Source organism: Psittacula echo, assembly GCF_963264785.1.
Source record: "Psittacula echo genome assembly, chromosome: 2".
In the NCBI taxonomy this organism is placed as follows: domain Eukaryota; kingdom Metazoa; phylum Chordata; class Aves; order Psittaciformes; family Psittacidae; genus Psittacula; species Psittacula echo.
In genome coordinates this window covers 107,014,566-107,030,061 of record NC_137737.1, presented here as the reverse complement: position 1 = coordinate 107,030,061, position 15,496 = coordinate 107,014,566, and the positions used below count along the sequence as shown (strand labels likewise).

Here is a 15,496-nt window from a genome sequence, read left to right as displayed (position 1 = left end):
CTGGGTGGAGAATTTTGCTTCACATCAAGACAGAAAGTTTCTATTTTAGGCACACTGGAAAAATCACTGGGTACAATTAGGTTCTCCATAGCATTTGCTTGGAACAGTATTTTTCCGTTTGGCAGAGGAAGTATTTGGAAATGCTGCTCTTTTCAAACTATCTCCTGAAGGAACAAGTCTGTGCCTTAAAGTAACAGGCTACAAGAAAAAAAAAAAAAAGCTGCAACTTGTCGAAACAAAAAAATGTGGAAAGAAATATTAATACAAAAAAATTAGATCTCAGAAGCAAAGTCATACTTGTTTTCCCCAGTCACTAGGCACTTTGATTCTAGGTCTTGTGTATTCCCTAGATACAGAATTACAGAATCATAGAATAGTTAGGGTTGGAAAGGACCTTAAGATCACCTAGTTCCAACACCCCTGCCATGGGCAGGGACACCTCACACTAAACCATGCCACTCAAGGCCTCATCCAACCTGGCCTTGAACACCGCCAGGAAAGAAGCATTCACAACCTCCCTGGGCAACCCATTCCAGTGCCTCACCACCCACACAGTAAAGAATTTCTTCCTTATATCTAATCTAAACTTCCCCTGTTTAAGTTTGAACCCGTTACCCCTTGTCCTGTCACTACAGTCCCTAGTGAAGAGTCCCTCTTCAGCATCCCTATAGGCCTCCCCTTCAGATGCTGGAAGGCTGCTATGAGGTCTCCATGCAGCCTTCTCTTCTCCAGGCTGAACAGCCCCAACTTTCTCAGCCTGTCTTCATACAGGAGGTGCTCCAGTCCCCTGATCATCCTCGTGGCCCCCTCTGGACTTGTTCCAACAGTTCCATGTCCTTTTTATGTTGAGGACACCAGAACTGCACACAATACTCCAAATGAGGTCTCACAAGAGCAGAGTAGAGGGGCAGGATCACCTCCTTCGACTTGCTGGTCACACTCCTTTTGATGCTGATGTTTAGAAAACAATCAAAACTAGGAGAATGATAGAAGAAAGTGAAAATAGACTTCTTCTGTTTGTGAAATAACTCTGAAAGTCAGATGCTAGAATAAAATGACAACAGTTCTATTTCCAGACCACATGAAGCCAGCAATATATTCCAACCAACATCTCCAGAACCTAGGCAGACTTTGATCTGCACACACCAACCTTCATTTTCAGCCATTTCACAAATCAACTTCCCAAACCAACTTCAAAATCATAGAAGCAAATTAACTGTTCCTTCCTCATGCATGGAAAAACACTTGGATTTCCCTTACAATTTCACACCATCTCTCATGTAAGCAAAATGCCACAATTCTCATCGAGCTACTCCTAGCATATACACTTAGCTTTCCTATATAAGTGTGCAATGTTTATTTCATCCCTGCTGAGGCTCTGAGGACGTAAAGCACCACAGTTAGCTGTATACTGGAAATTAAAAGGGGATTATTGCAGAGCTGCACAGTGTAATACCAACTAATTGCTCTAGAAGAGTTAATTGTAAGTGAAGCAATTATTCCAGAGCCAGCTCACAACTACATTTATTTCACAACAGCTTACTCTGCAACAATGCACAGTGTTTAGAAAAAATTTTGCAAAGCTTTCATTATTTCAGAATGACCATTCTGGAATACAAGCAGAAATTTCCTCTACATTTGTGAGAGCCTGAAACGTTTTCGTGTTCTGAAAGTGCACATGAAGAACAACTACTGGTGATGCTAATGCTGCTTTAACTGACAATTTTGATGAATGTTTTAAGTACACCTGAGTATTAATAATATTTGTTCTTATTAAGGGTTGTGAAAAGTTAAGGTGTAAGTGCATCCTTCTGCATTTACACTTTCATTCTTTTGAAAACAAAAATGAATTTGGTGAAAGGCAAATTAACATATTGACTCATATGTGCTAGAGAGAAACAAGCAGTGCAGAAGACACCTTCATGCCCTTGTCCCTGTAAAGATCCTCACTTCTGCATTCAGCCTGAATATAAGGTCCACAGCATACCAAGATGCCTACAGTATGGGCAATAGTATGAGATTTGTATACATGTCCATTCTCAAACAATGTCATTTACATGATCAAAAACAAAGTTTGCATAAATTCTTCAGTTTATCAACTCAAACTTTATCCATCCACTTCTTCCCCGAATGAAATTTTCCCTTCCCCCTTTTTTTTCCTTCTACTGTCATCCGTATTCTCAACTTCCACCATTTCCCGTTTCATCTGTCCTTCCAACTTTCCTACCCTTTTTGAAGACAGAAGAAAATGTAGGCAAGCAAAATGCACTGTAACCAGAACCTGTCCCTTTTAGTTTAGGAATCCATCAGAAGGACTGATGTGTCCAGTGTGTGTGCTGCTTCAGTAGTCAGGTTTTTCACTCTTACCAACCAGAAATGGACTTCATTACTGACTGGCAGAGCGAGGAGTGAAATATAGACTAATGAGAAAGGTTAATGTCACCATTAGTCATCCATCAGACGAACGGAGAAACAAAAAAAGGATCACATCAAGCAAAGGAAAATGTGTAGCTGAAGATAGGAGAAGTGGTATGGAAAACCCTTCCACACCATTATGGAAAATTTCCATTAATATTGCTTACATATCAGGATTTTGTTAAATGCAGTGCTGTAGTATGTGCTATTTGACAGACATTGTTATCTCTCACTAAGCCAACAGCGCTCTATTAAGGTCCTGAGGCCATCCACATTAAACCTGATTACACAGATGCAAAACTTAATGACCAATTAGTCTAATAATTGGTTTTAAATTCAGTTTGTTTTGCAAACTGCATTCACGACTGATTCTATGCAGTAAAGAGACTATTGGTCATTCAGGAGAAAAAAATCCTAGTTGTTTATATAGAATCAAATAAACACCAGTCCTCTAGAAGTCACTTTCCCCCTCCCCCCCATCATTTCTTATCATTCTTGCAATAATTCTGCCTATGGCTAACTTTCAAAGCCAGTTAATCATACTTGTACACACAATGATGAAGCCTTGTATCATATAAGCCGTTCACAAGCTGGTACCAAAAAATAGTTTGAACGATACTAATTTACTTAAGTGAAAAAGCAAGACATAAGGCCCTTGTTCAAGCTCACATGAAGTCTGAGGCTAGTCTACATTTGAGAATGAAGAAGGCCCAGCTGTTTTAACACAAAGATAAGCATTTTATCGCTAGCAAGGATTTGTGTGGGATAAGTTAAGATTTGCCAAGCACTGGGCTTCTATGCCAAGTTGATTCTTGGCTTCTACAGATTCAAAGACACCATAAAAACATCTAAGTGGGAAACCTTACCCAACATCCCTAAAGAAACAGAGAAATTACAAAGTGATTAAACAGCAGATTCAAAAGCAATACAAGGTATGCCAGCTGCAGCTATTCCAGAGAAATCACTACCAAAGTCAGTAGGGAAGTCCAGAGTTCAGAAGGACGGAGAAACATACAAACCCCACAGCAAAATCACAGACTTGGCAGTAACACACAACTACAGTAGTTAAGAAAACTACTGAAGAAAATAAGCCTTTCAAACAACTGAGATTTGGAGAGAAAGTTTCTCTTGGAAGTAAGTGGGTTGGAGGCAGCAGATTACTCCCCAGCTACTACTGACTGGTTTCCTCCACTTACCAGCAATTCTGTGCTGCCATTTACAAACAGCAGGACATGACACCAAAGCACAGCAATTCCTGTGTTCCATCAACACCTGGAGCAACTCATTTCCAGTATCACCTTAAGTGGGTATTTTTTCCACAGCAGAAACATACTAGTGATCTGAAGGGTGCAAACCCACATGTAACCTGGACCTAATTCATTAGAAAGAGTCCAAACTGCCCTGTCAGGAGAAGACCCACTTTATATAATTTGTATGTGCAGTTACACAGTGGTAGTCAGAACTGTCTTTCACAAAATATGTTTCACTACAACTGTGTGTCCACCTGCAACCTGCACACTGACTGTTCACAGATATTAAAGCATCACTTAGCATTCTTTCAAGTATAGGCAACACTCAGTTCTTCTCCCCAAAAGAAACCTTCATAAATTAGCCATATTAATAAGACACTATTCAAAGACTCCACGAGTTTCCACCAAAAGCTGTTTGTTTGAGCATTTTTTGTCAACAGTTTTTTTAAAAGCAGCTTTAGAGCTGGTATTTTCCTTTGCCATCATGTCTCAAAAAATGTAAGAATGTAAGGTCTTGGCTAGCCAGTTGGTATGTGAAGTTCCATGTCAATCATACCAAGCCATAGTCTCATGGTTTTTTGTACCTCCCCTCCTGTGATCATGTATTTGGACACAGATCTTTTTCTAGTAAAGATTAATTTTTATTTCACATTAATGCAGTGTTTAGTGCAACAGAGAGGACATGTAGCTTTCTAAAAGTGTTACTGCAGCGTATAAACAATAATAGGAATTACTGTTTTGAAACTCTCTTGCTCTCAAACTCAGAAATGACTGTCTCGTTGTAGCCACAGCTTATTTAACAAAAAAACCCCAACACCAAACAACAATTGAACAAAAACAGCAGCTAAAAAAAAACCCAACTCAATACGAACACAAAACAACCAATCCAAACCCTAAAATGACCTAAACATGTTTCTTTTTCAAGCAAAGACCATGTCTGAATGACATCAGCCCAACTACAGGACTTCTGAAGTTGCAGGACAAAGGACTGCTTATTTCTAGTTCACTGCTGTACTTGTATTTTAGATAACAGCAGCAGTAGCACAGAGAGAATGGGTATTGTGTGAGACTAATGAATATCACCTATTAGAAACAAGACGACCAGTACATAGTTTAGTTTGACTTCCCAGCAGTTTGTATTTGCCCACAGAAGCTGTGGCTGCGCCATCCCTGGGAGTGCTCAAGGCCAGGCTGGATGAGGCTTTAAGCAACCTGGTCTAGTGGAAGGTGTCCCTGCCATGACAGGAGGTTGGAAGTACATGAGCTTTAAGGTTCCTTCCAACCCAAACCATTCTGTGAATTTATGATTATTTATTTATGAATTTAAACATGATGACTGGACTCCAGGATGACCACACAGGTATCTGGCTCTAACCAAGCAAGTCAAAACAGATGTTTTCTTATTCCAAATTCAGTTGTTTTGTTGTTTTGATTTGTTTTTTGTTTGCTTTACAGAACAGGTCAGAAAAAAGTATCATGAATGGTAAAAAGCATCAGATAAGAGAAAAATTAAAACCAAGCCTAGTAATAGCAACCTTAACCAAAAATCCCAAACCCCAATACCCTCCCCCTCAAAAAAACCAAACAAAATCAACTGTGCTGTAGTTTGAATAATAGTCAAGCATATGTATTAGTGTACAAAGCAGATGTAGTTCCCTAACGAATTTTCACATGGTTTAAGACACAAGGATATTCTAATGACCTGTCTTACAGAAACAGGCTAAGACAAATACCACAACTGCTCGAGGCACAAGACTCACAGTTAAGTTTACAGAAACTTAATTTGTGGGGCAGCTGCAGAATCCAGTGCTACTAGTTTGGCAGATCTGAGACAACTTCTACAATGCAGGAAAAGCCTGAAATGCTGCTTTTACTGACACTGAGAAAGTATCAACCCTGACTAAAAATATACTCCACCCCTGTTAAAGGAAACAAATGGATTTCAGCTCAACTCTTGGCTTCCATTACATTTCTACCCAAGCAAACTTCAATTTGACACACTTGGTCACCAACGAAAAGCCTACGGCTACAAAATTGCTTCACAAGGCCATTTCCCCCCAGGGACACAGCTGTCCTATTTTCCAAACTTGAAATAAAGCTTCAAAAAGTTTCTGATGCTCAAAACCATTAACATATACAGATTTTGAAGCAGAGCTCTGCTAAGAAAGCACTCTAGAAACAGTAGCACGCCACTGTTGTCAATTAAAGACACATTTAATCCTAAATGAATAGTGACCATTTTTCCTCTTAAAGAATCCTTGGAGAGATACTCAATACAATTGTGTACCGCTTACAATAGGCTATTTTTCCTGGCTAAACAAGGACATTCCCTCAGAAAAGAAAAATTAGTGTTTTAAATTGTCCTGGGTTCAGCTGCAGCAGCAGCTGTAGCAGCACATATATGACTGCTACAGCTGAACCCAGAACATAAACGAAGACAATAATGACAGAAGAACAGAAATCAGCAGAATACTTTTTTACTCTTGGAAAGCATTACGTTCTGCAGTCCCAGAAGGGAGAAAAACTACCAGACATTAAACTGAAGAAATGTTTTTTCTCGTACAAGATTTGATACAAACTTCTCTCCACAGCACTTCTACAATGACAAAAAAAATGAACTTCTGATCTTCTGTGATGTTTTGCTGCTGAAGCCTTCCTTCTTCCTTCAGGTGCTTAAACTGTATCAGCTATGTTGAAATCAAATCCTTAATTCTTTCTGGAGCATCTTCAACCTGGAATTTTTTTGCAGCTCTGTCCACATTATTTTTCCCTTCACCCACTCCCGCAGCACTTTTTAAACACTCATTTTATTTTTTTTTCTTATTTTTCTCCTCCTGCTTTTGCCTTTTATTGCAAGCACCCAGTAGTCTCAATATACTCACAAGCAAAAGCCTTTCTATATCTACAGAACCCTTCCACTCACTGCTTGTATCTGCATCTTATCACCAACTTCTGCCGCCTCTCTGACCTTCCCACCTGGTCACTCGAAAGGGATCAAGAGAACAACTTCAGCATTTAAATTCTATCAAAACTAATAGAAGTTTTGCACAGATGTTTTGTAAGATTCTTTTCAAGACAGGAAATTTTTACAAACCTAAAATAATTATGTAGATCTGCTAGGTAGCTGAAATATATAATTAGTTATTAAAAAACGTACTGATGGAAAGTCGTAATCCTACATTTTGAAGGGGCTTAATTCTCTTGAGAAAAATAGTAAGGAAAAAGTCATCTCTGGGGGGATGATTTACCAAAATGAAATTCTACAGTATTTTATTGCATTTGCAGAAGCCTAGTTTGAACATCAAAGACGAGAAAGAACATATTGGTCCTGTGCTGAACACAGGTTCAGCAATTCTGACTCTCCCTCATTAAACCAGTAAAATGTTTAGTGCTACCTACCTGAATCATCAGCTAATCTGCTGATTCTCTCCAACACAGCAATACAATCTCTCTCATCATCACTGACTTCCTTCAAAGTGTCCAGCAAACTTCGAGCCACCATTTGCCTAGTTTATGAGAAAGATTAAAAATTAGTATTATTTGTGTCCAGAAATACAGCCAAAAACAAAAAGTTGTGCAATCATACAAGTTTCTTAAACTAAACAGTAAAATTTTACAGATTCACTTTTAACTGTTAGTTCTGCTTGGCGAATTATTCTGATGATAACCCTAAAGAACTGTTAACTTTAAATGTAACATTAAAAGTACCCCTTTCGCTTACAAGGGTAAGAAAAACCAGCCACAAACATAAAAAAGAGTAAACATCTGGCAAGAGGGCAAATAGACACTGAATGTTAGGAAGTCAGTGTCAGCCTTCCACCCTCACCTCTGAATTCCCCAACTTGCTCCTTATGAGGTCAGACAACACTACTATTGTCAATTTCAAAAAGAATTAAGAACTTATTTTAGGAAAGCATGAGCACTCAATCTGAAGATTTCCATACTGATAGAGATGTTTAGAAACTAAACTTCATGCAAATGCTATCTGGACCACTGTGAAAATAAAACGTACTATGCCTGGGACATACATTATGCAAAGTAGACAATGAAACATTAAGAAAATATTAAACAAGTCAGAATCAATAATTTTCTAAGGATTAACTTGTCAGTGACAAAGTTGGGGTTTTGTCCCACAAGGTTCTGTTGCAGCCTATGTTACAAAGTCATACCTGTCAGTTACCTACACAGCCCTAAACGCTAACTTTTTAAACAATGCAGCTGGCAAAGTGTGGCTATCAACCTTTCTCTTCAACAACAGCCTGTAACAGCATAACTCTTCCCCCCCCCCTTTGGACAGCATGGGTTGAACATGAGTTCAGAGAGCTAGCAGGATTATCCTAGCAGTGGCATGGGCCAAGGAACAGTGTCCAACATGCTCCTAGCTCCTGCACTGCCCCAGAACAATTTATTAAAATGCTGAAGCAGCAAGGGTCAAGTGCAACATTATTTCCAGAACTGACTGATGGAAATGTTAGGAGGTAGCCTAGACATAAGCAATGTTTGTTGACAGACAGCAATGCCCTAAACAAGAGCAGAAGCACAGCTAAACTTGATCATGGTCACTACAAACACTGAACATCAGCAATGGTCACAAACTGGTAAGAAACAGATGGTTACATTCCTAGTGTACAGGGGAAGCCCAAGAGCTTTGCAATTCCATGCAACTGGAGAAATGCAGTAGGTGTTCATGAATTTCCAAAGCTACGCAGATATTCAGTTTGAGAAAATGGAAGTATCAATAATTTAAATGCTTCACTTTGGCCCCTTACAAAAGTATCTTGAACTAAACTGTTTTGACATTACAGTTGAACAAAATTCTGTGAGAAAACAAACTGCAAAACTCATTCACCTTAACAAATTTCCTCTCCCTCACTCTTTTCAGCTTCGTAAACACGCAACATCTCTCAGCAGAGACCTTGATATGCAATTGGAAGTTCAGCTACCAAAATCCTAATGGAGGGAAATAGACTATGTGACACACTAACCTAAAAGCAGTTGACCTGGTCTTTTAAAGGGCTGGACACCTCTGAAAAGAAATGAACAGACCAAGCGTATTTCACAAACCAGCCTGTCTGGATGCATGTGTCAAACATAACCTTGGGAAGTGAGAGACAAGTCAAATGACTCACTGAGTTGGTCTCGGCAAGTAAGGAAGCACACTAAACGGCACTACACCCCATTTGGTTCCTGTGGCCTATGGAATGGCTCTCTACTATGCTGTGAGCTTTGAGCAGGCTTTCATCTCCTCATAGAGCTTTGTTAGCAGTATCCTGAACTGTGGCAGCTGGATCCCACAGTAAGTTTTTGCTAGCTCCTATGAGTTGGCCAGATGGTTATGAAGAAGTAGCCACCCTGTAAGCTGAAGGTCACAAATCTTCTGCTCAAGAAGAGATGAAAACACAAATCCTAACCTGAAGTAGATAGGACTTATTTATTAAATCCACTCAAAGCTAAAAAGGGCCATTCAACTCTTCCCCTAGACTAAGTAGAAGATGGCTTCCACCTGCACTCTGGTACTATTACCCTCTTTTGCTTGTAAAGGAATCAATGGACCTACTTTCACACTTAGCAGCTTCCATTAAAAAGCTTTACAACAAAAGGCAACATGGCAAACTGGCAAAACTTAACTGGGTAGGCAGCCAGTAATAACAGGGTAATCTCTTAACTCCATCCATCCAGTGTCGTGGGACATGATGTCCACTCATGTCTTCCAAGCATTACAGGCTCTGACCTAGTTCTGCCACTATAGCCAGCAAGCTGCCAAAATTCTTCTTGTGCCTCCAAGACACAAAAATAGGACACAGAGCTAAACCTACCTCACATTTGCCACAGTCTGAGAGCTAGTGTCTAGCAAATAATGCACAATGACTTGAGCCCTACAAACTCACACTTTAGTATGCTCTGCTTAAGGACAGCAGAGAGTAAGCAAAGGTGCACAGTGCGCTGTCTAGCAGTCTGATCTTTCTTCTCATGCAAGCATTGGTGGTTGAGCTACAAAAAGCCTGCAACAGACAACTGCAATGAACTATCAATCCATAGTAGCACAGCATAAGGCAAGGCTGCCCAGCAGCTGGCCAGATGAGTACCAGGTGAGCATTCATAAAATTGTAAGTGAGCTCTGAAGGACGACCTGTCTGCTATAAACACAGACCGACAAAACAGGTGGACATGCTTCATGTTCAAGAGGCAAGCAGATACCTCCTGTGACAGTCAAAAGGAAGAGGAGCAGTTTTCTTCTAGGGATAACAACATGTCCCCATAAACCACATTCTAACAGGAAATCAGACTCTTTCAAGTACATATGTGACAGAAATGACTCCACGAACATTAATGATGATAATAAAAATTATTTCAATGGCATACACTCTTGTACTATACATTGCTCTTGGTTATCAGGGCACAATCTTGGGCTAGGATTAATAGTTTCTTGTTGTTTCCTTCTTGCCACTGGCTTGGGTTTGTGCAGTGCTTGCTTCTAATGAGATACCAAGCTCCACTAAGAATGTCTACCTTTACACATTCTCACTGCCAGCAGAGTTGTCTTCATTGCAGCAACTAACAGAATTGTATCTTTGTTCATTCAGTCAGATCTGATTCCCCCTCCAAGTCCAAAGAGACTTTTTTTTCTAGGTGCTCTGGCAAGTGACACTTCAAATCAGTGACCCTACAGCTGCGAACTCTCTAAGGAAATTATTTATTCACCATACATGTCTCTGGTATACAACTTCCACACAAGCAGCAATGCATCTATTTATCCATTAAATAGCTTACAGACCAAAAGGACAGAGGTCAAAGGGTGGAATGTAGCATGCAACATGCTTTGTAGCATGCAATAGTGCTTTAGCTATTATGTGCCAAAGTGGAGGATAATTAGCAAAGTTCACATTTTCATGAGCACACATGGGGAGAGCTTGTCCAGTGGTAGAAAATCTGACAGCATATCTTACAGGCACACGTCCCTGCATTTAGCAGCAGGATGAAAGGGAACAGATTACTAACACCCTGCCCTTATGCCCACACGCAGGGGACAGATACTCTGAAGACTCTGTATGCACATGAATTAGGATTTGTGACCATATACACTCTGAGAGGAGCTATAAATGTCTTTGCTTGGCTCATTCAAATTCCTTTTATACAATCCTTTGCCCTTATTTGGAATCAATACTGGGAGTGACCAGCAAGTTGAAGGAGGTGATCCTGCCCCTCTACTCTGCTCTTGTGAGACCTCATTTGGAGTATTGTGTGCAGTTTTGGTGTCCTCAACATAAAAAGGACATGGAACTGTTGGAACAAGTCCAGAGGAGGGTCACGAGGATGATCAGGGGACTGGAGCACCTCCTGTATGAAGACAGGTTGAGAAAGTTGGGGCTGTTCAGCCTGGAGAAGAGAAGGCTGCATGGAGACCTCATAGCAGCCTTCCAGCATCTGAAGGAGGCCTATAGGGATGCTGGAGAGGGACTCTTCACTAGGGACTGTAGTGATAGGACAAGGGGTAATGGGTTCAAACTTAAACAGAGGAAGTTTAGATTGGATATAAGGAAGAAATTCTTTACTGTGTGGGTGGTGAGGCACTGGAATGGGTTGCCCAGGGAGGTTGTGAATGCTTCATTCCTGGCAGTGTTCAAGGCCAGGCTGGATGAGGCCTTGAGTGGCATGGTTTAGTGTGAGGTGTCCCTGCCCATGGCAGGGGTGTTGGAACTAGGTGATCTTAAGGTCCTTTCCAACCCTAACTATTCTATGATTCTACATATAGTGGGCTCGAAGACTGAAACATGAAATCAGAGGTTAGAGATAGGAGACGTAACCTAATTCATCTTACTATGATGAGAAATATCCTAATCAGAATAAATGCCACTGTAGTTTCACCCGCATGGCTTTGGCATGGGTATGGCATCCCTTATTGTCAGTACTCAACAAATGTCCCAGAGAGGGAATGTTTACACTGAGCTAGGCTGTACAAACAGAAGGCAAGTGAGTGGAGAGAAAAAAAAAAGCCCTACAGCTGTGTGAAACCAAGTTCTCCATTAACTTGTTGGTTATAATCTGATCACATCTAAACGAAAATAAGGCCATGTAATTTCTAACTCTTCAAGAAGGTCTTGATAAGATTCTCAGCAACCCGCCAACTACTAACTTAGAGAGGTTATTGATACGCATTCAAAACAGCATTCTTCTGTTTTAGTGGGGTTATATCCTGCATGCAAGCCCTAATTTTCAAATATGTAATAAAATCACATTCTTGACAAAGTGGAAGTGGAGAACTGGAAAGGCTTATGGCTTAGCCCTGATATATCTACAAATTTATTATTGCCCTTAATTCCTTGGAAAGAAATTTATTTCTCAGTTAATGAAACAGAATACATACATTCTAAAAACGTCTAACCTGTTTTCCAGAATGACAGACATGTAAAACCAAGGCTTATATTGTGACTGCTGCAGTCAGGAATCAGAACCACATTAAAATAATTCATTGTCACACATTGCCCTCTTTCTGATGTTAATCTTTTCCATCTGGAGTCCAGAAGCCAGAAGGTTACCTTCTACCAACCAAACCGGAAACCATCTCTGTGCCATAAAGTCAGAAGCATATCTTTTAGCCAAAAGAGACAAGTTACCCAGAATGCTTCAGGCCAAATCTTCACTTACACTGTCAACAGTGAAAAGTGCTACTGATAAGCTGTACATGACTACACACACCTACACTTAATCCCTCTTTGGGACCCAACATATCCTCAGTTACTGCTGAGTGCTGCTCTACAAGTATTTTGGAGTTAAACTATTTCAAAAGACACCAGGTATTCACCCAAGGAAAAGCAAGTAAGTACTTTAGAACACAAAGAAGCATGACAAATGCATAGCCTAAAAATACCTACTTTGATCTGTAGACAGAGTCTTTATAGCCAAGACTGATCATAGTGATGACTGAGAGTCTGCTTTCAAGATCTGCTTTGGTTTGAAAAGAAAGGGCAACAACAATTCCCACAAAGTAAGCTGATCAAAAGGAAGGGCCTGTGTTTCAAGAACTCTCTCACTATTTGAACAGATCAAATGGTGAGCATTTTATACTTCTGAGCCTTCTTAATGAGAAATGGAAGCAAGTTAACATTAATAAAGCTTAGTAAAACCAATAAAGAATTTTTAAAATGAGAAGACACAAAAGCTATGCCGCAATCTGCATCAGCAATTGGCTTTTAAAGCAAACAGCAAAAGGGAATCCTCATCCAAGCATACATGCACACACATACCAGTGGTACCAGACACAAGGAGACCTTGTTACAGGTCTTGACTTTCTTCTCAGCATCTACTCTTGATGCAATCTGATATTGGATTATTAAAGCATATGCTAGAAATACTTCTCAAATCTGGTTTGAAGGCTCTTTATTAATAAAACTATAAAAAGGATTCCATTTGCCTTAGATTTCAGATACCAGACAGGCTGAGAGAGCTGGGCTTGTTCAGCCTGGAGAAGGCTTGGGGGAGACCATATAGCAGCTTTCCAGTACATAAAGGGGGCCTACAAGAAAGCTGGAGAGGAACCTGTTTACAAGTAGTGACAGGACAAGGGGGAATCACTTTAAACTGAAAGAAGGTAGTTTTAGATTAGTTATAGGAAGAAGTTCTTTACTGTGAGGGTGGTGAAACACTGACAGAGAAGCTTGCCCAGGGAAGCTGTGGATGCCCCATCCCTGCCAATGTTCGAGACCAGGTCAGACGGGGCTTTGAGCAACCTAGCCGAGTGGAAGGTGTCCCTGCACATGGCAGGGGAGTCGGATTAGGTGACCTTTAAAGATTTCTTTCAACCCAAATCATTCCACAATTCTACAAAGAGGGGTTTATTGTAATATTTGTCAAGCTCCTCTTCATTCTCGTAGCCTAAGACATCTGTGGTGTTGATCAGCCACACTTAACACAGTGAGGATGTAGACCATAACATGCCAAAAACTGTCACACAGCAAATCCTTCCATCATTTGGGAAGCTGTTAAAGAATTCCATACCTCACTCCCTTCAGTTCACCATGTCAAAATTCATACATATTTAAATGAAGAAGCAATTCCTATTTGCAAGTTCCAAGTCTGAGCTGTTAAATTTTTTTAGGATGGGGATATAGATTAATTTCCATCTCAGAGCAACTGGCTTTGGCCTTCAGTCACATCACAGCTGAGAAATCATGACTGCTCCAGGAATCTTCTTAAAGGAGACTAAGCTTTTGTAGTAATTGTTAAAAGTCACACACTGCAAATACGATACATATGCAGATGACATACCAGGCAGAAAATTACACTAAAAACAAATGCAAAGAGAAACAATACCTTAAAAGATACATTATGAGGAGGAAGAAAAGAAAAAAAAGGCAAAAAACTAAACACTAAAAGTAAATTCATAGAATCATAGAATCATAGTTACGGTTGGAAAGGACCTTGAGATCATCTAGTTCCAACCCCCCTGCCATGGGAAAAAAAAAAAAAAGAAAAAAATCTTACCCTAGTTTACTCAGGCTCAATCTTAGAATAGTCAGGGCCTTAATCATCTAGTTCCAAACCCCCTGCCATGGGCAGGGACACCTCACACTAAACCATGTCACCCACGGCTCCTTCCAACCTGGCCTTGAACACCACCAGGGATGGAGCATTCACAACTTCTTTGGGCAACCCATTCCAGTGCCTCACCACCCTCACAGTAAAGAATTTCTTCCTTATATCTAACCTGAACTTTCCCCGTTTAAGTTTACAGAATAGTAATCTCCAGGAAGAGATACTTCTTACAGATTCTTCTCTAAGGGGAAAGCTGGGAGCCATGCTCATCTACCTCAAAAAAAAAAAAAAAAGGCAGCTAAAAGCTGTGCCCCACACTGTGTATCTTTGAAAAAATACGTCAGGTAAAATGGTGCTCTTTCTCAGTACAGCCTGAACAGGGGAGGCATCTTGTGTTAGCTAAACCAGCATCCCAGAGCCATATGATTATGTTTCAAGGATTTGGACATCTATAGTTTGAAGCTTCCACGCTAATGCAGGTTCAAGGTCACAGAGCAACCAAAACATTAACAACTCAATCATAAAATAAACTACACATATGTAATTGGATATGATTATACCATATTAGCAAAGTTGTTTATCCATATCTTTTCCCTATAAAATGCTCCAGTTCATGTGTCTAGCAAAAATCTCCCCAACTAATCCTGGGACTGACTAATGCTGAGTCATCATAAACTGCTCACAATAGTTACTGTCAATTAGAGTGATATAATTGCTATTCACAGTTATATCACTAATGGTTATCATATACCATTTCCTTTATTTTCTATGCTACATAACACAGTAGGCCTCCAAAGAAATCCGGGATTAAACAATGTGTTTATATCAGCAAAAATCAAACCATAGTTTCTCCCCCCATCTTCCCCTGTAGTAAAGCACAGGCAAGTACAGGATACGTAAAGCTGGACAGCGTCATCAAAAACATTTCAAGCTTAAGCATTCCTCAACACTCCATGCAATCTATACTGAGAGACTCAGAGACAGTTTTTTCTTAAATGAGCAAGTAAAACATTAGGACCACTCTTGTTTAAAATTCAGGTGACAGAACTTGAGTTTCTGATTTTGTTCTCCTCCCTGCTGGCTTTTATTACAGAATTGTCACCTATAGCCCTAAAGCTGCTCTTCCCTCCCTCCCCATGAAGTCAAACATACAAGAATTCTCTCCTGGTTAGCAAATTGCTGGTGTCATCTCAGATTGTAAAATACAACAAACTTTGGATTTCAGGAAAACAGAAAACTTTAAAATAAAACATTTCAGAACTGATTTATGCATACAGGTTTTTGCAGATTATAATAAA

The 15,496-nt window shown here is 40.0% G+C and overlaps 1 protein-coding gene across 1 annotated transcript in view; it reads right to left on the bottom strand.

Annotated features, from left to right (window-relative positions):
* PPP4R1 (protein phosphatase 4 regulatory subunit 1) overlaps positions 1-15,496 on the bottom strand; it is a 64,483-nt gene that overhangs the window by 32,144 nt on the left and 16,843 nt on the right. Inside the window, exon 4 of the mRNA XM_080611389.1 lies at positions 7,065-7,171. Coding sequence (XP_080467515.1) covers positions 7,065-7,171 — 107 coding nt within the window. The remainder of the gene's footprint in view (positions 1-7,064; positions 7,172-15,496) is intronic.